The 27,655-nt window shown below is 43.2% G+C and overlaps 1 protein-coding gene across 1 annotated transcript in view; it reads left to right on the top strand.

Moving 5' to 3' along the window:
- Pbx1 (PBX homeobox 1) overlaps positions 1–27,655 on the top strand; it is a 272,729-nt gene that overhangs the window by 93,450 nt on the left and 151,624 nt on the right. The window contains exon 3 of the mRNA XM_033765964.1: positions 5,588–5,668. Within this exon, the coding sequence (XP_033621855.1) occupies positions 5,588–5,668 (81 nt within the window). The remainder of the gene's footprint in view (positions 1–5,587; positions 5,669–27,655) is intronic.

The following is a 27,655-nucleotide window of genomic DNA, read 5'->3' as shown; positions in this document are numbered from 1 at the left end:
AACTTTACATCATTTCATTTGCAAACAGTAGAATCAGCTTGGGTATAGAAATCTCTGGCAAATAATGCTATCAATGCATTGTATTGGGAAGTCAGGGCTGAACACAGACCATTTTGTAGACGAGGATAAACTGGAAAACTTTTTCATTCCACTAAGATAATGTTGGTTTTTAGAATAGAAAGAAAATCCGTGTTCCCTGGTTCATACTCCAGTGCATTCTCCTGAATCAAGATGTAAAGTGTGGATGTGGAGGTGGGGGTGGGATGTGTGTGTGGGTGCCTGTGTGTCCAGAGTCTCAGAGTTGCCATTGTTTTGACAGGAAAGTGGCCCAGCCTTTGGTACTCTGCTTAGAGTTGACCTCATGATAAGACATCAGTCATAGGGCTTCGTTCATTTTAAACTTACTGTCGCCTCCTTGGTGGTCTTTTTCATTCAATTCACTGCTGATCGCAACAGAAGGGTTTGCAAAGAGGGAGACAAATGAAAGTTTCTCGACTTTCATGTTTAGGTTCAAATTCTTTACTTTTAAGAAAACTTTCCATTAATGTTTTTTGTCATTTGTAGAGTCAAAATGGGGTGAGCATGGTCTGAGAGTGGAGGTTTGGGGACAACACATCAGAAATGCTGCTTTCAGTGGCACCACGCCTGCCTCTCAAGTGCAAGGGACTGAGTTTGAGCCCTGGTACCAAAAAAAAAAAAAAAAAAAAAATCTACTGTCATCTCCACAACCCGCACATAAAAGTCACTGAAGATACTCAGTTCTATAACATTTGGGGGCCTATTCATGAAGGCTTCAATTGTAGTCATTCAGTGGAAGAACCCAGAATCTGTGATTAGTAATTTTTCTACTTTATTTTGGTTTTTGAATGTTTTTTACTAGTGTACGTTTACCATACACAGTGATCAGACTCACGTGGGGATTTGATCCCTGTGTATATTGCATCTTGATCATTTACTCCCTTGCTTCCCCTACCCTCTTCTCCCTCTTTCCCTACATCCCCTTCTTATTTCTGTAGAGTCTACCTGTTTCTTAACATGACTTTTTAAATTATTTGTGTTTTTGGTCCCTCATGTTAGTGAAATCATGTGACAGTTAGCCTTTTGTGACCAACGTATTTCATTTAGTATTATGGTCTCCAGATCCATTCATTTTCTAACAAATGACTCAAATGTGTCCTTCACGACTGAATAGTACTCGATTGTATAGATGTGTCACATTTTTATTTTTTAATTTATTTTTATTTTTTGGTTGTTTTGAGACAGGGTCTCACTACGTAGTTGAGACTGACCTGGAACTCACAATGTAGCCCAAACTGGCCTCAAACTCACAGTGATCCTCCTGCCTCAGCCTCCTGAGTGCTGGGATTACAGGCATGTGCCACTACGCCCAGCCAGTATTTTGTTTGTGTGTTTTGTTTTTTGGTACCAGGGATTGGGGGATCATATTGGGGATCTATCAAACTTGGGTCCTTGTGCTTGCGAGGCAGGCGGCGGAACCACTGAACTAAATCCCCGGCCCTGATACATCTTTTTTTTTTTTTTTTTTTTTTTTTTTTTTTGGTACTGGGGATCGAATTCAGGACCTTGCGCTTACAAGGAAGGTGGCAGAACCACTGAGCTAAATCCCCAGCCCTGTGTCACATTTTTAATCCGTTCTTCTGTTGATGGGCATGTAGGCCGTATCCATTAGCTATTGGTGAACGAAAGCGTAAGCATTTGTTTGCCTGTAAGGTAACATTGCCAAATTGAGTATAAGAAGAAATTTGGAAATGGTGTGTGATGTGTGTTATCACAGAAAGGATTGTGGAGGGTTGGGAAATGGCCCCAGCAGAGCCTTCGTAAGTCAGAGATGGCACCCTTGGAATGTAACTCATGGGAGGAACTGATCTTATGGAAATTAGCGAAAGGAGTCGTTCACTGATTCATTCTCCTCTGCCAGTCTCTGACATCTTTTTGAATTACTGTCTCCTGTGTGGCATTGTGCTAAGGAGTGCGATCCGGCTTTGGGAGTGGGAAAGTCCAATGTTGAGTGTCTAGAGGTACATGGCTGTTGGCTCCACTCTTAACCTCCCAATGATGAACTACTTCTGGGGCTATCAGGACAATAGGAATATTTATGGTAGAGAGCAGTTTTCTTCTTGGGATTGTTCTAGTGTTTGTGGTTGCTGTCCTGGAGCTCCTGTTGACCTTGACTGTGGTCACTTGTGTTTGTTTTGTTTGTTTGCATTGTTCATTGCATTATACGCAGTGGCCTCCTGTGTCTGCCCTAAGTCTTAGTGTATAGGATTTTACGCAGCATCGATACATTGGTCTTACAATTGTTAGAGTGTAATAGGTTAGAAAGACTCCATAAAGGTTTCTATGACAAATGACACCCTGACTGTCTTTAAAGTCTATGAACAGATGGAACAAGAAGAATGCAACTATTTGCTACTGGTATGCTACTTTAACTCTTGAGAACCAGATACAGATAATCAGCCATCAACTTCAAGTGGAGAGTGACATCAGCAACATATCCTTAAATGTTTTAGAAGTGAAAACTTTTAAATTGTCAAAGTGAGATGCTTTCTTTATCTGATTTATTGACCAGAAATTGGGCTGCTTAATATAATGGATAACTCCTACAGTCTATTGCTGTAGCTGGATGTGTCAAATAAATACTTGTTTAATCCATACGTAATTGTGTGACTTTGGTCAGACAGTGGAAGCTAATATGGAAATAGAGGAATGTAACAGCAATTATATAGATGTATGTGAAAAATGGTTACTAGAACAAGGGATCTTTTCCAGATAAACAATAATGTGGAAGACAAATGCTTAGCAGTGTTCTTCGAAGTTTTTGCTTCAGCTGTATCTGCTTATTGAAACCTGCATTCATCTAATAAATTTAATTTGTATTTTGCAGAGTCAGAAAATTAAAATAATTAAATTAAAATAATAATAGAATTTATTTCACGTGAGTTAGTTTAGATAAATAAACTGGAAATGATGAATATTTCCTCTTCTTTGAAACTAAATTTTAAAAAATAAATTCTTCAAGCATTTCAAAACTAGATTTCAAATCTGTACACCAGAAGTCCCTGGCTGGACTGTGCAGGAGGTGAGCAAAGCAAGCTTCATTTGTATTTCCAGCCTCTCCGTACCTCGAGCATTCCTGCCTGAGCTCCATCTATTGTCAAACCAGCAGGAGCAGTAAATTCCCATAGGAACATGAACCCTCACTGAGCTATGCATGCGAGGAGCCTAGGTCGATACTCCTTCCGAGAATCTAACGCAATAACGGCAGTAAAGCGTACAATAAATGTTATGTGCTAGAATCATCTCACAAAGGTGACCCCCCATTGTCTTCTATGAAAATGGAACCAAAAAGATTGGAGACCATTGTACATAGGAACCACACCTAACGCAATAACGGCGATAAAGCGTACAATAAATGTTATGTGCTAGAATCATCTCACAAAGGTGACCCCCCCATTGTCTTCTATGAAAATGGAACCAAAAAGATTGGAGACCATTGTACATAGGAACCACAGGATAGCACATGTATTTCCTTTTCCTTAGACTAATTATGAGGAGAAAACAGTCTGGAATTTGACTGAAACATTACACGCCATTTGATGTCACTGGAGGATTTGCTATGTCAATTTAAGATTGAGTGATGGATACAGAGGAAATGAAGGACAAAAATCTTAATGTGACGTTAGAAAGTATAAAGGACAATAAAATGCTGCATTATATAGGATGCCCTTATTTTCTAGGAAACAATAAAAATTTCACATTCAAATAATAGGAGACAAACAATAGTCATTACACTGTGTATCATTATCCTCAAAGTAGTTATTCAGGCTACAAGACATAAACCAGAAGGGACTCTCACAAAAAAGAAACAGATAACAACGCAAAACTTTCTTATGATTAATTGTGGGTGAGGTTTGTACAGTTCATTTTTGCTGCTGGGAGCCTAATGTTCTATAAGAGGTATACTATTGTGTGTAACATAATCACAGCACTTTGGGAGGCTGAGGTAGGAGAATCACACATATGAGTCCAGCCTGGGCAGCTGAGTGACTTAGTGAGATGACATCTTCGCACAAAAAAATAAAAGGGGGCTGGGCATATAGCTAAATGAAGGCCCTGAGTTCAGTACCCAGTATTGAAACCACAATTACGAGTTTATGAATGGGTTAACTGGATTATATGTCCAATGGCAAGCATGTGTTAAAATAAAACTCGTAAGTGTGGCATTTGAGGAGAACAGTACGGTTAGAACGACATATTCCAATCCACATGAGGGTATACTATGCTCTTTGACAAAATACACCATAACACTGGAACAGACTTGTACTCCTTTCCACTGGGCAGAAAGAAAACAAGAGCATATGTAGGGTAGTCCCCAAGATGAAAGCTTCTGAAACTCGCAGCATCTGAGGGACACCGGAGTGAAGCCGGGCTGCTGTGAGTAGGGTAGTTCCAGCTGCCCTAGGGAAGCATTTTGAGGACGTAAGAGATGCATCATGCATTGGTATCTGCTCAGAAGGTGGGGACATCTGCTGTCTGTCATGTAACTGGGAGATGTTTAGCTCGACAGTAGGCAATAATAATATGGTAAACCAAACCTCATATTATCATGATGCATTAAAACTGGATTAATCGAAGCAATAAAATCAAAGTAACAGTAAATGCTTTTGCAATGTGTTAAGCAATATTTGCTTCAATATTAGAATGAAGCAGTAATTTCACAATGATAGCATATTTCATGATACCTGTTCTGAAAGGGCAGAATTAAGACTCAGAATTCTCACAAGATGCTAATAGTAGCTCAGTTAGTACTGAAACATGGAGCAGTGCTTGTGGAATATGTTTTACATTGTGCCTTCTTATTCAACATTGTTTGTTCTAAGTGGGTCTGTTGATGCTTTTTCTTGGGGAGGGGGGATCCTGCTATAATAGGAGGGAGCCCCCACCCCGTGGAGCTTTTACTTTGATGGGGTGATTAAGGAAAGAAATGCTCTTTTGCCTGCCTGAGTTAGATTCGCTGGTTTATTGCCCCCCGTGTCCTTTATGCACCCTGTGTGTGACTTTACCCCAGCACTGTGGGGTAAGCCTCTGCACCCTGCCGGCTGTGTGGGGAGGAAAGGAGAGGGACAGATAGGTTCAGCCTTAAGCAAACTCTCAGTGACACCACGTGTCTTGTTGTCCCATCACCCAGGGGCTCTGGGTTTCTCTCCTGCTGTGGTGCCTCCCAGGATCTCCGGTGTCCTGGATGCTGCTGTTTGTGTCCCACTGTCAGGCAAATTCTAGGGAAGATGAGGAGCAGGAGGGATGGGCAGCGGTGAGAAGATCTGCATTTCAGTGGTTGGTTCCTTCTCTTTTAGCTCTTAACAGCATTCAGAAGTTATCACTCCAAGTACCAAAGAAAAGAAGAAGGTATCACAAATATCCAAGAAGGGGTAAGGAGGAAGAGGATGAGAAGGAGCAGAAGGAGAGCAAGAAGAGAAAGAGGAGGGAAAAAAAGAAGAGGGGAGGAGGAGGGAGAGAAACTGGGGGAAAATGCTCACGTGAGCCTTACAACCCATTCTCATTCCAGAGCCATGGTTCATCTCACGTGTTGAAGTGGCCCTACATCCAAACCCCAGTAAAACAAAGGCCATCATTTCTCATCATCCTGGTATGCAAATTGACCAACTGGAAACTGCTTTCCATCTGCTGTGCTCATAGAGATTTCTGGCAATTTCAGTTTTTGCTTAAAGATGAGCAGGATAAGTACAGATAATTACTAGAGGTAAAAAAAAAAAATAGAGCTCTAATAATTTCCTAAAGCTTTGAAACTATCTACAACATTTTCTCTGGGTAGCAGTTTGGTGTTCCTTGGTGTGTTTGACAGTGTGCGAGTCTGTACACACCGCGGTGCCATGGAAATGATATTCGTTTTTAGAATCAAATCCACGGTTGGCATTTTAGCTCTGCTAGAATCTTACATAGAAGGTCAAGCTTTATGGCCTTGAACAGGTTATTTTATCCTCTCAGACTTCCTACTATTGATCTGTAAAATGGGAGGATTCGATAGTCTATATTTTTAGAATATATATGCAACACACTATCATAATCACACGCACTATGTATTTTGTTACTACTACCGTCCTCTGCGGTAGAGGCTTTTATTATCCCCATTTTATAATGGAGAGGTTGACCAACTTACCTCAGGACACAAAGTAAGTGGTAGATCCAGGATTTGATCTCATACCCCAAGATTTCTAGGTCTCTTGCCTACTTTCCTTGCTGCACTATGATAATTAAGAGGACCAGGGACAACTGTACGTTTTAGCCATGGGACACAGCACCTGGTGGACAGGCGGCACTTAGGAAGGGCTGATTCTCCCACCACCCTTTTTTTCTACCGTGAGCTGACTGTATGACATGGAATAGTCCACTGTTCCCTAGTGCTAGGTTTGCTCTCTAAGCTTCAGAAGTTACCTCTCGGGAATGTGCTCCTATCTGAAGCTGGACATCGATTTACACCATCGCACTTGGGAAGGGGTGAAATATCACTCAGAAATCAGCTTTGCGGGCATGCACAGATCTTTTCAAGTTCGAAGACTGGGATGTGCCCTTCTCTGCCACCTCTTCAGTGAGACTGAAACTGCCCTCATTTTACGTTTAATGCCTAGGCTGTCCGTGAACAAGAATGGGGGGCCATAGTTTCCTTCTATCCCTGAAATACACTGTGTAGCATTTAAGCATGTACTATACATTCCAAAAATATTCACGGAACCAAGTGGGGTGTACTGGTGAGTAAAGGGAAGTTGAGTTGCACCAAGGAAGCAGGAGTGGGGTCTGGGGAGAGCATCTTCTGTTTTGTTTTTGTTTTTGTTTGTTTGTTTGAGGCAGTGTCTCACTATGTAGTGGAGACTGACCTGGAACTCACTATGTAGCCCAGGCTGGTCTCAAACTCACAGCGATCCTCCTGCCTCGGCCTCCTGAGTGCTGCGATTACAGGTGTGTTGCCACCACGCCAGGCTAAGCGTCTTCTTGCTCCTGAGGAACTTTTCTTATTGGGAAGAGCATGACTAACCACACAGCCTGACGCCTCTCCACACCCCACCCTCCTTTGCAGCTTGTCCATTATAAGCACTGAGCCCTTGGATGATTATAAGGAGGTGCCCAGCCTTGAATTTCGAAGGAGATAAGCAGAGAGACGTGATGGCCACCAATGCCTCAGAGGCTGCAGTAGCATCAAGGCTGAGTGCAGTGGCAGAGATAAGTCCCTGAGGCAAGCAGTGCCAGGGTCTGTCAGTCCTGAGCCAGCATCTTGGCTGTTTCTCTGAGCTGAGCCCTCAGGCTTCCTTTGACTCTGAGGCACAACCTGTCTGTCCAAGATACTCCTTCCCCGGGTGGGGAAGCCAGAGTCTATGTCTGCTGTTTGTAGAAGAGGTTGTGGAAGAGGTTAGAAGACAGTAAGTGCTGTCTGAGAAGCTACTTCCCAAAGTTAAACTGGGAGGGGACTGGCTTCCTGAGGGAGATAAATACTTCTTTGAGAAAATGAGGTTTAAGCAAACCGCAGAAGGATTACACCTGGCTTTGAAATATAAGGTAATGTTGTCCAAACCTGAAATACAGGTTTGGGCTTTGAATGAAGCCCTTTGAGGACCTTGGCTTTCTGGGACACGCTGGGGCCTGCAGCTGTGGGAACCTCACTGGATTTGAAAAGCAGCTGCTGGGAAGCTGAGGGGTCTCCAGCTGCAAAGACACAGCAGGACTGAACACCCACATGGTAAGACTGGGGAAAGACCAAGGATACCTGAGGGATCTCCTTTTGGGATAACGTGTAGGATCTCTGCTGTTATATACGTTGTCTTTGCTATGAACGTGCTCCTCTTCATTATTGGGATTGCTCGATAAAACCAAACTCAGGTTTAGCAGCTTCAACAGAAGAAGGAAGTGGTTTTGTCTACAGGTCATACTTAGCGGTTGTACTGACCTCTCTTGCTCCTGCTTTATTTTTTCCCCCTTGGTTAACAAAATGGTGCTGTGTTTATGTACTTTATTGACCTCAGTTCTTCAGGGCATTTGCAGAAAACCAAACATAGGATAACTTTTTTAGAATAATATTTCATCTCAGTCCTAACAATAATACCTATTGTGGACTTTGAATACAAACAACACATCAACTGTTGATATGGCTAATTCTCTTTCTAGGATTTATATACTCCTTCCCACAAATTCTTTTTAGCACTAGGTTACCTAGCTTACCTGTTGAGCCAAACACCTTGATTAATATCTGCCCAGTTCTTCTGCTGATGGAAACAACCAAATCATTATACATATAAACAGCCAATCATATATGGAGGCAAACACATTGCTTGTGGCTGTGTTGTAGGCCTTATTTGAGTAAGCACAGGCCAAAAGTCTCCAGGAGAAAATTTCTTCTCTATTTCTCATTGCATCCACGAACTCTACATGACTGCGTCGTAATTCTTTAGAAATCAATCACCTGCTGCCAGTTTTTACCCTTCGCTTCTTTAGCATCCATAGTGACCAGAAAGCACAGAGAGCCGCTGTGTAAAGCATTTGTGAATGAACCCAGCAGATAACCCCTCTCCCAAGTGTCTGAAGGACATCTCATCTGATGTCACCAATGGTTTGCGTCAGAGACCACGGCATCCTTAGGGACAGAGCCCTGGCACTGTTTCTTCAATGTGACCCAGGGGCTACTTAAATTGCACCGCATGCCAGTTTCTCATATTGATCTTTCTGATTTTAGTTTTAGTATTTGTTAACATGTAGACGAGCATTCTCACTTCCCTGGAAGTTCAGTGGAAGTCATGACAGCTGTTTTGCTATTTTATATTGCCAAGTAGGCATGCGTAGGTTGCTTACCTCGTACAAAAGGGAAAGAAGGGAGGAAAGATGGAAAGAAAAAAGAAGAGGGAATAAGGAAGGGAGGAAGGGAGGGAGGGAGGGAGGAAGTCCTGAAGACCTAAAACTAGACTCTCTTGGAAAGCATTGGCTGTCTCAATGTTTCTTTCTTGAATACTCTCAGTGCGATCCAAGCAACTCCTCCTAGACTTGAAGAAAGAGGCTTTTTAAAGGCTGTTTTTACAAATTTCAATCTGACTGGACTTCAGAACTTCTAGGAGACCAAGTTTAGACAGAGTTCATACGGCTTTTATAGCCCACCTGACACCATGGGAAGTCCCGGGTTCATCCTTCGCACTGCTGCGGGTATGGGGTCAGCCCCGAATTCCTATGTCCAGTTGTGAGGAACTGGTGGGTCAGGACGATAGGAGGCATCCTGAGCTCTTTCTAGATAAACCTTGAACCCTGCTAGGCTCATGAGATCCCTTGTGGATTCCAGAGCATGGGCTTAGTGTGTACTCCAGCCTGGAAGTGAGAGGTTTCTTTCTTCTATACCTGAACTATCCTTGTCCTTCCTGGAGTTTGGCTGCTTATGTATTGCGGTCATTCTTCCTCCTCCATTGCTCTCTCCTCTGCTGTGAGAGTTCATCATTTTGTGACCTTACACGCATATGGGCATGAGAGTGTACTTACTGTTTGGTAGTGGTGATTCATGTGCAATAATCAGATCAGAAATAGTTTTTCTTCCACTTGAACTAGAAATCTCTCCTTCCTCTATCCTTTTGTTATTATTTTATTCTTGTTACTCTAAATAACTACAGATCTCAAATACCAATGATTTTAAATTCACTATGATGTCACAGAAATGCCTTGGTGTCAGCCCTGATGCAGCTTGTGACTCTGCGTCCTACCCACTGTTGCAGGTTTCAGATGGCTTTCTAGAAGCTAAAGCAATAATTTAGGCAAAACATAATCTTCGCACCCTCACTCCCTTCCTTCCTCTTTTATCTTGTGATTTGGACAGAGTGGAAGGTATCTCAATGGTCACCTCTCCCCATGGATACATGATCTAGTGTAATAACTTACTACTGTTCGTGAAATGTGGAACCCATTCAACGTTCTGGGCTTTGGGCTGTGGCCTGTAACTTGCCCGATCTAGGTCCTGGATGTTAAGATACTTATCGTCAACATGCTGTGTGTTCTTTCAGAGTAAAGCTATATCAAAGATACTTGCATTTAATGAGATGATTGCACCTGTCTGTCATCGCAATTAAAACATTTATGAGATCATCAAACAGCCTTTTGAGTACTCCTCCATGTACTGCTCTTGGTATGATATCCTATCTATCATAGTACTTTGCCAGTAATTACATTACTATAGTGAAGTCTGTTGGTGCTGTAAGTAAAATATCAATTGCCAGGTAAGTTTGGAGTGAACCCTAGGCCACCTTTCTTAGTACAGCTGTGACTAATCAGCTGGTGTTTAAGCTAATGACTTTTCCCAAAAGTCAAGTAGTGATGGCAGTTGGAGGCTGTGGTCCTCTGTGTGGGAACTCAAGTGTCTGCTGGGTGGTACCTGCACATTTTGCCGAGGAATTTCGCACAGTCTCCCAAGTCATAATGGATGAATCACCTAAGACTGAGCAGTCCCTTTGCATGTGGTACATGTGGAGAATTACCAAGTCGTAGTCCCTGTAACCCAGGATGGTGGCTCTGTCAGAGGACACAAAAGCGTTGTGAAATACATTGATGTGGGTCATGGATTTTAAAATGCCTGGTTTTTCTCTCACCTTCATAGAACAAAGTCCTTCCCACTCTGTGATCTGACATTAACCAGCGGTGTCTGAACCTTCTGAGGCTCTTTATCTACCTTGTAAGTTGAGAGAGGCTTTCACTTGGTAACTGTCGGGTGTCCACACTGGCTTCTGGTCACAGTGTCAAGCCGCCAGTGTATTAGAGCTTTAGCTCAAGTCGAATCCCACCATTGGAGAAAGGTCCTGGTATCATGGAAGCTTCCTGACGCCATGACTTTGGAATGTGTTGAAGATCTTAGGAAATAAACCTTTTACAATGTGGGAAAGAGAAGACCATGAGCCTTCTTCAGTGGCATTTGAATCCTATAATGAATTCTGTGAAAAATTTAGTTGCAAGGTTCTTCTCTGGGTGAAACAAATTAATGCTTCATACCTTGTACATTGGCAGGTAGCTGTGTTGGTTAGGAATTTTAGCTGCACTAAAAAATAATCTACTCTGGCTACTGTAAGCAGAATTTAAAAATTCTTTAAAGACCTTATGTTTTAAAAATGGATAAACTACACAGGACAGTGGGTAGCTCATTGACTGGAGGCCCCAACAGTGTGTCTGTAGCACACAGCTGTACTGTGGCATTTTCTCCACTGAAAAAACCTGGGCTTCTACTGCTGACCGCCAGGATCCTCGGAACCTTGTGCCAACAGCTGGGTCTCTTCTGCCCTAAAAGAGCCATGTGCCTGGTCACCCTGGTTGTCCTAAGTTTGAGTTCCATGCATTTGAGCGCACACTTTAGACTCCAGGTCTTATGACGCTTCATCAGATTGGTGAAACCCGTTTTACCACACTACACCAAGTGGAAGAGAGTCTGGGCCTTTAAATTTTCTGGCTTAGCCTTGAGACACTGAGACTTGTAAAGCAGAGAATTATCAGAATTGTAACGTCCTAAAGACATGAGGCAGCCACAGAATTAAAGGGACAGCATGGGATTCTCAGTTTGGAGCAGTTTCTGGAGGTTGGCAGGCAATAACAGATGCGAAGGAGGAGATAAGGAGTGTGATGCTGGGGTGCTGTTCGCTCTTTCTAGAAGATGTCCCCATTGTGCTCTTGCAGTGTGAGTCTCAGTTTAGTGGCCGCTGCTAAGGTTTTATTAGCTTCAGTGTGGCAGGCAGCTCAGCTCTCCTCCCCCAAAGCCTCAAAAGCTGGATGGATGGAAAGGAGGCTCTGATCATTTCCACAAGCAGTGGACATATTATGGATGCTAACAGGAGGCCCAAGTCCGTCATTATCATTATTCTTATTTGATGCTTTTGTTTATAAATATGCCTAAGGTTTCAAAGATTCAGTGATGTATTTAGCTAATGCTTATGCTGTTATAATGTACCAGTGTGTTCGTTTCTCAGTTTAGTCTGAGAAAGAAAAATGAAATGAAGGAGCAGTTTGGAGGTTGGCAGGCAATAACAGATGCGAAGGAGGAGATAAGGAGTGTGATGCTGGGGTGCTGTTCGCTCTTTCTAGAAGATGTCCCCATTGTGCTCTTGCAGTGTGAGTCTCAGTTTAGTGGCCGCTGCTAAGGTTTTATTAGCTTCAGTGTGGCAGGCAGCTCAGCTCTCCTCCCCCAAAGCCTCAAAAGCTGGATGGATGGAAAGGAGGCTCTGATCATTTCCACAAGCAGTGGACATATTATGGATGCTAACAGGAGGCCCAAGTCCGTCATTATCATTATTCTTATTTGATGCTTTTGTTTATAAATATGCCTAAGGTTTCAAAGATTCAGTGATGTATTTAGCTAATGCTTATGCTGTTATAATGTACCAGTGTGTTCGTTTCTCAGTTTAGTCTGAGAAAGAAAAATGAAATGATGATAGCTGCTCCTCCAAGAAGCCTGATGATAGATTCTGGCTGATGGAGCCGATACTGTGTAGCTTGGGAAGCTCACAGAACGGTGGGGCTTTGGTTATTGCTATTTTAGTAACGGAAATGTCCCTAGACCAGTTTCCAAAAAATAGCAGTAAATAATGCATGTGGGCCTAGGAGGGGCTGAAATAAATTTGGAGGACGAGAGATGGACGATGGAGATGAGTCCCTGAGTCTTAAGTCGCAGAGACTGGAGGAGTCCTGGTGTTTGCAATGGACGATTATTTGATAATGGCTCCCTCCTACCAAGCCTTGATTATGTGCTATGGTTCACATCTCTTAGTCTTCATAGAGCTCTGTAAAAAAAAGGAAAGCAGCAACTCCCCTTTTCTCAGGTGGGTAGACTGAGGCTTAGAGATTTTATAGAACCAGTATTTGTCACACATAGTTTCTCTTAAGTAGAGCTGAGATTTCCGTGTGGATTTGCTCTTGAGCACCAAAGCTACACTTTAACAACTGAGCTACATGCGCCTGTCTTGGACGGTTCTTCCACACGAGCTCATCTCATTATTTTGAAAACTTCCTTGCTTTCTCCGCCCACAATGACATTGCTTCTGAGGTTTTTTTTCTTTTTCTTTTTCTTTTTTTTTCCTATGTCAGCTGCTCCATCTTCACAAACCCTTGGCCTTGTGAACTTCCCTTTTTCTTACTGATCTCATTTTGATATGATGCTACGTGTGTTAAGTTCATATCTCTGCATGGTATTGCAGTTTTGAGTGTTTTGTTTTTGTTTTGAGTGAAGGTCCTTGCCTGAAGAAATAAATAACAGTAAAGCAATAACTCTGATCTTGGCAAAACTACAGTGTATGGAGAAGCAGAAGACATTTAGGGTAAGACCAGAGCCCCTCATTATATTGTGGTCATTTGGTTGTGGCTTCAGCCTCAAGAGAAGCCCCATTACAATTTTTGATAAGTACTTTCACAGATAAGGACAGTGGACCATTGGTCGTAAGGATATAAAATCTTTGGTTTCAAGCATTTAAAGAAATGGGCACAAGAGTCTGTAGCATGTATTCAGCTGTAGTTTGGCTAAGGCACAAATTCAAAATACTTGTACAAGAATGGGCTATTTTGCTGGTGAGAGAGCCTAGCCAGCTGTCCGAAGCCCTGTCTGGCTGAGTGTGATTCCCGAGGTCTCTGGACAACAAGGGTGACTGCAGATACACTTTACACTTCCTCTGTCTTTGGTTCCCAGACTGCCCTCCTGTCAGGTGGTCCAGACAGTGAAGTACTTGAGGCCAGCAGGTTCTCTTGGCTGTGCACAAACACCGGCCCCTCCCCAAGGCCCCGGAATAGGAGTAGGCGGAGTGTTGTTTGCAGATCTCTCGCTGAGTGATAGGGCTTGTCTATGGAGATGGAGTGATTGATGTCCACTCTACAGGCTTTCCCCAGGTGAGCTCCTCCTTCACGCTTTGGTCAGGAACTTTGTCATCATTACCATTCCCCCATCATCTGTTCCAACAGCCCGCCTTTCGCTGTGGGGTCCTGAGCTTGTCTTCGCAGGTCTAGGTGAAGTGGACCACAAAGTCCCCACCCAAGGGACCCATTGTTTCCCGGGAAGTCTTGGCTTGCACTAAGCAATCTGTAGGGGGATTGGTGAGCTCTCTTTAGCCCACCCTCCCCCATCTAGCCTGACTGTCTTGATTTGGAGAATGGTCTGTCTCTGGCTCAGAAAGGCCCGCTTCTGTCGCAAAAATCAGACAAGTGTGTACAAATCCTCTCTCCTCTCTCACACGCAGTATCTTCTACCCAGCCAGCGTCCACCATGACTCACGCTTACCCGAAGCCTTCCTCTCCTAGCCAAGACCCAGCTGGGGTGGGGCCTGAGGAGATCTTCCCATAGGTGTAGATAGCAGGGAGCTCCCAGCCCTGCCAAAATCACTTGGCTCCAGCCCCAAGCTAATATTTCAAGCCCTTTTGCTCTGTAGAGCATCAGACGAGAACGTCCTCTTCCCCTTCCGCCTTACCTTCCCCAGGGGCAGCCAACACTTGACATCTTTTTATCAGATGAGCTTGGCACTGCCAGGATGGGCTCCTCGCGCCAATGTGGCAGCAGCCACAGCCCCTCAGCTTGTTAGACTGAAAGAATGTGCCGTTTTAATTAATGATATGTAAATATCCTTGAATGGGCCGCATTTGCATATTAAGAGAGATTTGCGGAATCTGCGGAGTAATATATTTTAATTAAGGATTAATTAAAAATAATGGGAATTTCATTTCGCCTGGCAGAATCCGTTTAGATTTTAGCACACGTCTGCTTGGGAGTCTGGTAGGAAGGCTCTGCGTTACGATTCCCGCAGATGAGAGCGGCACTCCTGTGTTTATCATCTTAGAGCCCAACTCTGGGGAGCAAAAGGAGTATAAAGGGGTAACGTTTTCCTCTTGCCTCCCCCACCACCCACTCCTCTTCTTCCTCTTTGTGATTTTAGGGCTGTTTTGGTATTCTTTATGGTAAAGTAAGTAAATGGCTCTGAGACACGGAACACTAGTTGTGTTGGCAATTATGTTAATGGGATGCTATTAGGCTATGATTCTATATGAGCAATTGGGGAGAAGAAATGCCTTACTGAGAGAGAATGATACAACAGACGTCTGTCTTATTGATATAGCTCCAGTGGTGCTTTCTGCATAATTACACTTGGCCACTTCCTTTAGGTGGGGGAGAGGCCGCTACATTAGGGTGTGGGGAGCAAGAGATCAGGGTAACGGGTTCCCCCTGGTAAATGCACACGGCACACAGTGGGCAGGCTCTGCAAGTGCACAGAAGCACCGCAGGTGAGTGGAACTTGTTTCACAGGAATCCTGTTCCTCTCCGTTTCCTCCTAGCTTCTGGAACTTGTCTCTGGCTTGGGCTGAGTTCTAGCTCCAATAAATGTCCTTAGAAATGGAATTTTCTGGAACATGTGCACTGTCTCTCTGGCTTTCTTTCTCTAAGATGGTCCTGTTTTGCTTTCTTGAGTTCATACATCAAGCCCTCATACTAACAGGGAATTCACCCTAAACACATGTTCTCATTATTGCAGTACCTTCTGCCACTACAGTGGCTTTTGCTGTATCTATATGCATTTGGGGCTTTTCATGCATATCTATGAAGTGTCCTACCATTTTTGTATTGCTGTCTATCTCTCCATTCAGTTCTGCTAGTATTTGTTATATGCACTTAGGGGTTCTGATATCATGTGCATATGTGTTTTTAATAACATCTTGGTGATAAATTGCCCTGTTCCCTTATGGCCCAGACATTACAAGTCCTTGCTTTTTCTCCCAATCCCAAAGGTGCTAGCACTATGGAGACCTGATGACCTACTTGCAATATTTATCCCTGCACATCTGACTGCTACAGAGGGTTATGAGCACATAGCAGAGGGCAGAGGGCCTGCGACTGTGCCTTCATATGACTGGGCACAAGAGGGACTCATGAGAGCGTCCACTATGGAAACAGTACATCTGATTTTCTTCCTTTATGATAACACATCCTCAGGGGGATCCAAGAGAAATAGCCCAGGATCCCTTCCAGAGGTGATGGCGGAGGCTTGCATCACTGAAGCAAATGGGTTGTTCTGATGACTGCTCTGATGAAGAAATGTTGGGGAGAAAACTGGGGAGCTAGATATTTAGCAGTTAAGCTTCCTCTACATACAATCCCTTCCCAGGAATACAACCAAGTATGAAACTTCAGACTCCACTGGAAGTCCTAAATCAGTTTTCTTTCTCCTTACTCTCATTAAGAAATACGTATGTCTCCTCCACCCTGTGCGGAGAATCCAGGGCACATCTACCTTTGAGCACAGCTGCACTGGCCTTTCCTTGTAGGCGATCTGATGCCTCAAATACCAGCTGGCTGCAGGCACCTGGGGTCAGGCTTGGAAAGTGAGCATTCTGAGCCTGGAGCTAGCAAGGGGCGGAAAGGAGCCTGCAAAAACATGAAGAGCTCTGGAGCAGAAAGATGGAGCACTGAGCATAGCAGAGGGAAAGGAAAGTGGTAGGGCAAGGTGCTATGTGAACCAGGGCCTGGATGCTGCCAAGATTGAGGGCACTGTGAACAAAGCAGGGGGGAAGATCAGAGGGAGCGTTCGCTTTCTGTGTGTGTCCGCGCCTGTGTGCACTTTGCAAAGGCAGCAGTGCCGTATCTAATGCAAATGGAGAAAATGCAGTTTCTGGTAAGTGTTCCCTAATAAATAACATCAAGTCTTCTTCCCTATCAGCCGGTGACATCCCGCATTTCTCTTCCCTATGCACCAGCCCAAGACATTTAATGATGTGATGCTCCTCATGGGATGTGAGGTCCATGCTAATATCTCTGCTCACACAAAATGGTGGGAACAGATTTCCGCTTGGCTCCATGATGCTGCACTGACAGAAATCGCAAAATAAATAAATGTATACATTTCAAGTACAAAGGCAGTCTTTCTCTCTCTCTTTTAAGTTAGAGAAGTTGCTCGGTATGTTTTAATGTTTTTCCCCTTTGCATTGTGTAGAAATTTCATCCTGGACTAGTTTCTGGTTGCTGGAGGATTTCATTAACGAAATGAAATAAAAAGTAATCAATTTCAGATGTTCCCAGTGTTTGTGGTAATGGTTTCTCTAACAATTCTGATTAGCCGTGTGAGGTGGAATTTTTCTGCTCAATGGCAACATGTTGCCATTAAACACGGGTCAACTTTGTGAGTACCTGCCTGTGCCACGTGTGCTGGGCCCCTGCCCTGCTGGCTTCATCCTTAGATCCCCTTGTCCTAACCCTCTCCCTCCATCGGTACAGTTTCTGAAAGGCTATTCCCTATCTTTTACTGTCTTCTGAGCCATTTCTAGGAACATGTCTGAAAGACTGGTCTCTTTTCTTCTCTTTCTTTTTGTAGTTGGTGGGGCTAAGTCCGCACTCAGACTGATAGGAAATGTTGGCCCCCAGGTTCTGTGTGGGTGTGGGTGTGGGCCCCCAGGATGGCTGTAATCCTGGGGTGTCTGCAGCCCAGTAGGGTGCCCATCAGCAGTGCTTGCCTGCCTGTGTGTGCTGCCTCTCCTCTCCTCCCTGGACCAGGAGCCCTTGCACTTTCAAACAATGAATAAATTAAGTGGAAGAGAGTCAGCAGTCGATTTTCCATTAGTAATGTGTTTATTTTTATTTATTTTTCATGCATCTCCTTTAATCTGTTTTTTTTTCTTCCCTTCTTCTCCTACTTTCCCTTCTCCCCTTCTGCCCCTTTCATACTGCCCTGCCGGCCCTCCGTATGAACAGTCTCAGCAGGCGCATGTGTGTCTTTGCACAGCTGTGCATGGATGTAAACACACCAGAGAGGGCCACTGTGTGTGTGCATTGTTTGTACTTTTTCCCTTCGATAAGCTGTCACTGGTGAGCACTGCTTGGATTGTGATCCCAGCAATCTCTTGACCCTGTGGAAGACATTAAACAGCCCCCAGACCCTTGGCTCTGCCCCTCTCTCTGAACCTTTCACTCTCCTTTAATGAGAATTTCTCCTAATTATTTCAGTGGCTGCAGCAGAGGGACCGCAGTGTACTTAGATCTCAATACTGGGACGTGACTGTGGTGCTGATAAAGGCAAGAGATCAATAATTTAGGCCCCAGCTTTAATGGCAAAGCTGCGAGCTTAAGTGTCTGCATTCAGGTGAAGTCTTAAAGGTTCTTGGAGTCTTAATCATTTCCATAGGATTTTCTTCCCTTTCTTATTCAGCTGCAGCTGACTGGCATGCTCTGACTCACTAAATTGTATTTATAAAAAAGGCATTTTTCTCCCCTATTTGAACATATCTCTGTATATTCTATAGCTGTGCATCCGTGTGCATGTATGTGTGCATCTGATTGTTCACACGTGTACACACACACATCGGTACACACAGGTTTCTGTTTCTGTTCTTATCTGGGGAGTGTCCTCACAGTCACATTGTCTCTGGCTTTTGAACTACCAACAATTTGTCCTCTCAAAATCCACTTGGCAAATATGCAGCCACTTCAAAGGCAAGGGTGAAATGTCATCTTTTCTTCCCGTCATTTCTTTTCCCCCCTTTTTTCTTTTCTTCTCTGCCTAATCCCTCTTCTCTCTTAATACCACAGTTGCACTTGACAAGAAGGGGCAACTCCAAAGCGTTGCGCTCACTCAGATGTGGGAGTGCACATGTGTGCCATAAGATTCTATGTTTATAGAGGGGCCCTTCTGGGAGGGATTCCTGCAAACCTCTTTGGACCCCGCCATTTCGTACAGTGCGTACTCAGACAAATAGAGGCTGTAAAAATGACCATAGTGTGTGACATATTTTATATTAAGCTTGAAAAGAGAAAAAGAAATCTAGCATAGTTAAGGGCTTTCTTGGAAGATTAGTTACTGGGATATTTGTCACCTACAACAATATAGGTCTGAAACCTGTTCTGACTAAGTAGTGGAAACTGAAAAGCTTGGTGTCTTCCAAAGAGGTGTACTGTATTCTCTCGTGAGTCCTATCTTCACAGGCCAACATGCCTGTTTGCTTTTGTCCTCCTCTTCCTCCTCCACTTCCTCCTCCTCTTCATCCTCCCCACTCCTCCCTCCTCTTCCTCCAGATTAAACCTAATTCCTTCACACTGAACTAAATCACCAGCTCTTTTTTCGTGTTTTGAGAAACGTCTAAGTCATTAAGTTTCCTGGACTGGGCTTGAACTTGTAGACCTTCTGCCCTCACCTCCCAAAGTGCCTAACATACAGACAGGTACCATTACACTTGGCTGTTCTCTCTGCTTTTGTCCTTTCAATTCTTTGGCATGTTTTGTTTTTGCTTTTCTCCTGCAAAGTTATTGATGTATTTAAGTTGTGTTAGGACACTAAACTCCTGTCAATCTGCTTATATTTTGACATTGTAAGGAAAGCATTTTTTCCCCTAAGCCCAAGTAGGACGAACTTTTAGAGGAGATTAGAGTGGTGATTGTTCAGCATGTGCCTCACCCAGCCACATGAGGGCAGAGTGATAGACTTGTGGCTTGCATGGTTATCAGAGGGGCCTGAAGTCCCTGCTAGAACCCATTACTGATTCCTCGGTTGAGGAGACAGAACAGAAGGGTACTGTGAATAAGTATGGCTGTTTCGCAGATTAAGAATCTGCAGCACAGAGATGAAGTTAGTCTGAGCTGGAAGCAAGACCTCAGTGCCTGTAGGTTCCAATGAGAAGTAGCTTCCCTATGCAGCTGGCTTTTCATCAGGGATCAGGGTTTGTTTGTCTTCTCCTCAATCTCAGGTGAGCCTGCTTGTCTCTGCTACTTTATTAGGATTGGGCTTTCTGATTTCACGGGAGATGATACTGTTTTCTGCATTCCCCAAGAAGCCTCTTTTTAGAAGCAGATTCTCTTTCATGGCTTCAGGTTTGGTTAATGATGGAGCCATGACTTCCAGGGATAAAGAAGAAGGAGGATTAACTGCAGGCCAAGTACCACATCATCTTGTGCTATCAGTGCTGTTCTAGTTGATTCTCTGACTTAGGTATACACACAATTCATTTTCTTTTGTTCTCTACTTCAAGGTCACCATTGTGTTGTTAATTTGGAATGCTCAGCAAGCTTTTTAGTAATTGTCACCAAAGCCCAATTCCCAAAAAAGAGGCAGAATGGAGACTTGCAGTGAAAGCTAGGAGGCAATAGGGAACTATCAATGGTCATGGAATGTCCTGGGCAATCCTGTGGCAGAGAGATTCATTCTGAACCACTAAAAACTATTCAGAACTCGATAGGCAGACATTTTCACAGATGCTGCCAGAATTTAGAAAGCATCTGATGCGTCACAGCTTGTGGGTAGCAAAAGTACAGCAAAATGCAAATATTTCATTCTGAATCCAGTTGAGTTTGGAGGCCACTGGCTGTAGATGAATGAAGATAAACTGTGATACCAAGTGGCTACTCAGGAAGAAATCACAGTTCCATCCACCTGAACAGGTCTTTAAATTCGATTAGGTGATGTTCTGATTTCACAGTGCCCACAAAAATGATCTTTTCCTTGGGCGCAGTGCTTCATAATTTGCCAAATGCTGTCATGTCTGTACTGCTACTTGATCCTCTAAACAGCCCCAGCAGATTAGCAAAGGAAAACGCGGATGACCCCTTTTAAAGCGAGAACACTGAGGTTTAGAGGTCTAGAATGTCTGCTGTCACACATCTTGTAGATAGCAAAGCCAAGACAGTAATCTGAGTCTTTCATTCCTGATCCTCCAATGATAAATGATGCCACCAGATCTCTTTCTCAAGAGTTTCTTTCCCAGCACCAGGAGGCTGAGCCAGTCAACACCAAATGGCTGAGCAGGTGAGGGCTTTCCTCCCCAGCAAGAGGGTTTGAAGAACTACTCAGGCACCCCCTTTTGCCTGTCCGCCATTATGAGGGATCTCTGAACTTCACTGGCTTTTCCTTTCATGTTCCATCCTTGGAGCTACAGGAGTCTTTCCCCCAGGCCCTGCTAAAATCAACACAAATGAACTCTAGTACTGTCACCAGGTTTCCAGTCTGATACCAAGACTCACTAGTATCTTTTTTGGCATTACGCCCCACCACGTCATCTTGGATGGAAACTTTTAAGCAGATCCTGGTGGGCACTGAACTTAGTTTCCATATTGCACCCAATGGGGTTGGACTGCTGTGCCTGCCATGTTTTGTGTCACCTGTTTCAGGTCTCCTTCAACTCCTGCAGATTGACTTTGGTGACCGCTCACCCTCTTTTTCTTACAGGACCTCTCCCACCAGACCTGCCATTAGGGCTATGTGGTTTACATTTGGCACAAATCTCCGTTATTGGCTGAGTCAGTCTCCTCAACCCACTGCTTGAGCCCAACTCAATAGCAGAAAGTTGGCTTAAACTATCTCACTGCACAAAACAGATTAAAAAAAAGAATAACAGGCATTTCATATTCTTTGTACTCCCATAGATCAATCTGTAAGTTGCTTGGGCTAAACCAGGAGCAACATAGCCCATGGAGTATCTTTTCTATTCGTGCTATATTTTCCCTGCCCAAATCCAGGCTTCTACTCTTACTTCCTTCCCTGTCTTCAGATCCCACTCCGAGTTGGCAAACCCCTTAGAGACTGGGTTGCAGTAGCAGAGGTAGAGTCTGGCCTGCTCCAGACCAACAGGGGATGGAGGTAAAGATGAACCGAGGTTTGAAGCTAAAGTTAAATCCAAGTTCACCTAAGTATCAAACCAAGAGGGCAAGTTCAAGAGGAGGGATTATGTATGAAATTGGAAATTAGCTTCTAAGACCGAAGCAAAGTGATATCTAAAGACAGACGGATACAAATCTCAAGCCCTGGAATTTGGCTACTATTTGATGTAGGATTTAAGGTGAGGACTTTCCTGGCTCAGGCACCAAGTTTTGACGTGGGCTGTACTGGAATGTTGGAGAGGACGGCTTCTGGAGTGTGAAGCCGGACACGCTGCAACCCCAGCTTGCTGTTCAGTGATGTTGAGGCTGCTTAACTGTCCCGCTTAGTATGCACTGGCATCACTGTTACTGTTTTCTTCAAAGAGCCCAGCCTGGCTCACTCTGCCAACAGTCCCCTTTCCTAAAGTATAAACCTTGACCCTTAAGCACAAGGCTGAGGTCTGGTGACTGCCTTCGTGTAGACACAATGTCAAACCTGGTCCTCTCTACACAAAAGCAAATACAAATTTGGTGCTTTTAATTTTGCGTAAGTCAATTGGGCCGGGTCCATCTGATCGCGATGGCACCCAGTTAAGTTGCTTAAACTCCTTTTCCACCGGGAAGGTAGTGAATGCTAAGGTCTCAGCCTGACTTAGAGCCACGTCCTCATGGTTCTGACATGCAAGGCTCCCCTCTAGTGTACACATTGCTATGCTGTTTACAGAGTGCCTTTATTTGCACCATTTTCAATTTGGAAGGGCTTCACAAGGAACATCAGGACCTGACCTCTGCCATAGAGGAGCTTCCAGGGTATTTTAAGAAAAGACTAAAAAAAAGATAAACACAGATGATAATGTTCAAAGAAGTGCATAATTTAAATGATATGGATTCAAAATAATGATATTTCAGAAGCAAAACTGTGTTTTGGGCTTCAAGGTAATGCAGGTTGGCTTCATACAGAAAAGGTGAGAATAGGGTAAGGAAGTAGGGCAGGGCTGGTTACACAGAAATCATAGAGGAGGGCGAGGGAGGTAGTAAGAGGAGACAGTAATGAGCGTTCAGAAAGTATGAATGTAGCCAGGTGTGATGGCACATGCTTTTAAGCCCAGCTACTCCAGAGGCTGAGTAGGAGGATCACAAAATTGAGCCCTGCTTGGTCGGGGTAGAGTGACCCCATCTGAAAATGAAAAAATATAGAATAAATGTGTAACAAGGACTGAGAATGTACTCAGTGCAAAGCTGTGTGTTCAATCCCCAGTCCCACCACATACAAACAAACACAAATAAAAACAAAAACAACAAGAACCTAGGAACTCATTTGGCAAGAAAGAGTTATAAGGAAGGGGAAGGCCTTCCTGTTACTGCAGGATTTGGGTTAGACACGATGGAAGAGGGCAGGATACACAGGATTGAATTTTGAAGAGCAGGTAAAGAGAATGTAAAGTTAGGTAGTTCATGTGTACTTTGCCATTTGATTTTCTAAAACTCCTTTCCATTTAGCAGTGTTGGCTCCATTTTACAGAAAATGGACCTGATGCTGTGCACACCCCTGTCTTTCTAAAGCCAACCACTTCCCAAGTCAAGTCAGCATGATGTCTGGCATCTGCACAGAAGATAGACTTGTGCAGCTGGTACAATAGTTGTAGGTTCTTGAAAGAGGGAAAGTGGTTACCTAAGGAAAATGCCTAGTATACACACATTCATCTCTTTGCAGAGGACTAAGGAGACACTTTCTTGGAGCATATAGTGCCTTTGATGAGGCAAGGGTGGATGCCATACCTCCCAAGATCACACCAGCAGTGACCAGTCTTGCTTTACCCATGCAGTGCCTTCTGGCCACCACAGGCAGCATAAAATGCTTAATCCTTCTCAGGTCTGTCTCCATACTTTATAATCCTTTCACATTAACAAGCACAATTCCTTTGACAGTGAGGGAAAATAGTCATTTGCTATCGCCCGCCATATGTGGGTAATTGCATTTTTGATGAACAGAGCTGAGCTAGTGGCCAGAGCTCAAGTGAAAAATCTTGGGAACCAGGCACTCTTCTAAGCTCTTGTGGAAAACTGTGGGGAAGTGGAAGCAGGAGGAGCTCTAAGGTAATTTTAACTTAAGATTTATTGGAGACTGCAAAGATACCAGTCCTCACCTAGTCAGAGTGGGGAAAACCTAAGTTCAAATTCTGTGTGTATCTTCTTGTGTCAAGACCAATGCTCTGAAATATGACTCACTAATAAATGTAGAAAACCATCCATAGGTTTCCCTCCTACTCTTCATCCTCCCCATAGAAGTTACATAGGTGTTCACACTCCTAATTAACAACCACATCAAATAATTTGTTTCCTAGGCTGGGCTAGCAGGGCGATGCCATTTTACTCTGTTGATGGATGATGAATGATGATTCAGCAGGAGGCGATGGTGGTGTTGGAGGACCGCAGAGCCCTGCCAAACTCTGTGCTTTCTGTTTGTTTGCACTTTGGAAAGACTGAGGCAGTTAATGAGACAGTTAATGAGACTGTCCGCTGCCGTGGACACTGCAGAGGTAGACAGCTACTGCGGGGATTGGGGACCTCAGGAAGAGACAAGTAAAATTACGATTCAGTGGCAAGGCTCCTTTGAAAATAGGCAACGAGGCATGCTGTGTACAATCCTCTGGCCTCCTGGTACTAGAAGAGAATCCCCCTTTTGTCCTTTTCCTGTATAAATTCACCAATCTGAGATAAACAGGTAGTCAACAAAAAGAATACAATGCAAGATTATTGAACTAGAAATTTAACGTTTCTTAAGAGAAATCAAAACAAGGTCATATTTATTTAGTATTTTCTAAGTGATAAAAAGACGCAATTAATTATTACCTTGTGTTTTGCATTTACCTGGAAGATAGTCACCCCCTGGGCGCTGAGTGGCGCCATCCACTGGCAGTCTTGTTCATGCTCTCATTTGACCTGTCACTGTCCTGTGATGTCGGTTCTTAGCCTAGCACTGATGTCCCCTCATCTTAAAGATGGCAAATGTGAGGCTTGGAGAAATGAAGTGATAGATGGAGTTCACAAATTATGATGTCTTCTCACTCCACAGTCCTGCGGGCAGTGCTGCCGTTTTTAACCGATTGATCTGATCCGACTTTCACTTAAGTGGTTTCCTTGGAAATACCAGTGACCATTCGAAGGCGATGACTGGGTCTTCTTTCCTAGTGAGACTAGGCCCGCTGTTCACTGATCCCATGTGGAAATCTGGCCTCTGCCTGCGCACTGCTGGGAGGGGTCCTTAGAAGGAAAGAATGAGAGTCTTTTTGCCGACAGTATGTGGTAAGGACCTAGAATTTAGTTACTTTACATGGTACACCCTACAAGATCATAAAGCGAACATTATTTATATTCATTTACCTTTTTATTTTTAAGAAAGCAATCCTGTAAGCTCATTTTGGGAATATCTGAGAAAGGAGACATTCATAGTTTTAGGATTACAGATTCAAAAGGGATCGAGTTTTAAATTTCTACTGCATAGTTCTACTACTACCATGGCTGCTGCAGGGCTGGCTATTGTTAGGTGGATTTTTGCTAAATACTTCTAGAAATAGGTAGAAAGATCACAGAATCATACATTTGTTTTCTATCTTACAGGAGATGTCAAAATATTATTTAACAAAAGAGCTGTCAGCTATTACATACATCAAGCAGGCTGTTTTTCTCAAGATGAACTGAGTCGCTTCAGTGAAACTGTGCCCCCCTCCATCTGAGGTCTCCTTTTGGACACAGAGTAGCACAAACCCATTGAACTTCCCCAAAGCCACTCAAATATTTGAAGAGCACTTTTGTAATCCCGGCATCTTCTCTTCCCTTGTGTTCCTGTAAGTTACTGACACTATCCTCATTCTTAATTTGCAATTCTACAGACACTTACAGAGCACCTACTATGCACGAACCCAGCACTTTAAAAAACTCTTTTCCTTATAATATGAATTACAACCCAAGAACTGGAAAAATAAAGCTGGGCACATTCTTGTCTTCTGGTGCTCAGGTAATAGGAAATAAATTGTGTGTGGAAGTCAACGGAAGCATATATATATATATATATTAAAACCAAACAGTATTTTAAATAAATCTTTTGACTTTTGATGGTATAAGATACTAAGTTTAGGGTTAATGATAGCTGCCTCTTAGAGACAACTGTTCACGGACACATCACAGCTGACCCTCCGGCTTGCATGCCTGTGAGGAGAGAACATTTCAGCAGCCTGTTGTTTTTGTTCCAGACCAAGTTATAGAAAGCAAATGAAAACTCTATTGCAAAAAAAAAAAAAAAAATTACCACAGAGGCAAAAACAGTAATTTAAGCTCTGCTGTTCTTAATGTTTTGATCTTCTGTTCTGGGGAACTCAGATTTGTCTTTCTCTTTACTAGTGAAAGTATTTATGCAGAAATAAAGCCTTAAATAAATTAGTAGTAGAAAGAAGATTTGAGAGAGAATATTTAAGAATTCAAGCAAGCAAAATAGCACCTTCAAGTCCCTTTGTTGTGTATGTATGTGTACTTAATAACACATGTATTAATATCTTGTTAAAATGTCATTTAGGTATAATGGTAATATAATTATACTTTACTTCTTTGAGAATTTATTAACTTTGCTACAAATTTATTAAAACAGATGTGGTATATCAAAGATTATGTAGCGCTGGGGTGAGGGGGAAATTAAAGTGAAATAATTCAGCTTTTATTTTAACATACTTTCTAATCTATCACTAATTCAGACAGTCCCTTCTCATCGTTCTGAACTGGTAAAGGAATAGGCATCTGAGCTGGATTTTGGAATCACCCACTTTCTTCACATGTATCTAGAAATAAGAGTCATTTTATCTTTGTTTTGGTTTGTTGGGTTTTTTGGTTTTATTTGTTTGTTTGTTTATGGTGCCAGGGATCCAACTGCGGACCTTGTCCTTGTGAGGCAGGCGGCGGCACTACTGAGCTAAATCCCTGGTCTTGCTGGTTACTTTTATTTTTGAGACCTGGTCTTTCTGTATTGTTCATGCTTCTCTCATAATGCTGGCCCCCATGGTTCTTCTTGCCTCAGCCTTGTGAATGGCTGGGATGACAGGAGTGCACCACCATGCCTGCCTGTGTCATTTTTGTACAGCTTCTTCTGAACCGAAGGGAAGGATCTCTCTTAGTCCATCCCTTCACTTAACTACCCATCCACATTCATCTGTCTGCTAAATGAACGATAACTGAGCCTCTGCTAGATGCTAGGCCCTATTCTTGGAATGTATCAATACATAAAAGAACACAAAAATCCTTGATTTCAAAGAATTTTTATTTTAGAAACGATGACTATTAGCCTTTTGATTGTTGGAATTTTTGTGAGCCATCAACTCTACCCATGAACTGGATATTTTCACCTTTAAAAAATTAGATGATCCCATGCTCTAAGGATAACTCAGGTTCTATTCTCATTGCCTTCCTACCATGGTAGGACAGCAACTTCCTCTCCAGGCTGTTGATGGAACTGGGGGCTGAGTAGTCAGAACCAGCATGCTGCAGGATAAAAAATATAAGGTCTGCTGCCTCTGCCGAGCGCCTCATGAGCCTGAGTCCATTGCTGGGAAGAACTGAAACTGGAGGCTTGCTGCCTGTCCTCGGTTCCTTTTCCTGTAGTACTTACTGGTGAGGGATCCTTTCAACATTTGAACTCAAGATACTTTACTGTTGTTTATGCATAGAGTGTCTAACAGCGGGGCTTATTTACAGCAGCCTTGTGAGTGTCCTTGCAAATTCCTCCAGCTTAAGTGCAGTGCTTGCATTTGTAGATCTGTAGATAGACCTCACCTATGTCTGGCAGATAGCGTTATTGTCATGTTTCCCTTGCTTCTTGATACTTTGTGACAGAGTTGCAGAAATAAAAGAATTGTCTGTTCTTTGATATTTCCTATGTTTTATGAATTCTAAGAAATTGAGAGGAAAAAGGAGATCTGTTTTGTTTTGTTTTTTTGGTTTTTTTTTTTTTTTTTTTTTTTTTTTTTTTTTTTTTTTTTCTTT

Source organism: Fukomys damarensis, unplaced genomic scaffold (genome assembly GCF_012274545.1).
Source record: "Fukomys damarensis isolate Sample0158 unplaced genomic scaffold, DMR_v1.0_HiC HiC_scaffold_19, whole genome shotgun sequence".
Taxonomy (NCBI): Eukaryota; Metazoa; Chordata; class Mammalia; order Rodentia; family Bathyergidae; genus Fukomys; species Fukomys damarensis.
The sequence above is the reverse complement of the archived record's forward strand: the minus strand, read 5'-3'. Positions and strand labels throughout refer to the sequence as shown.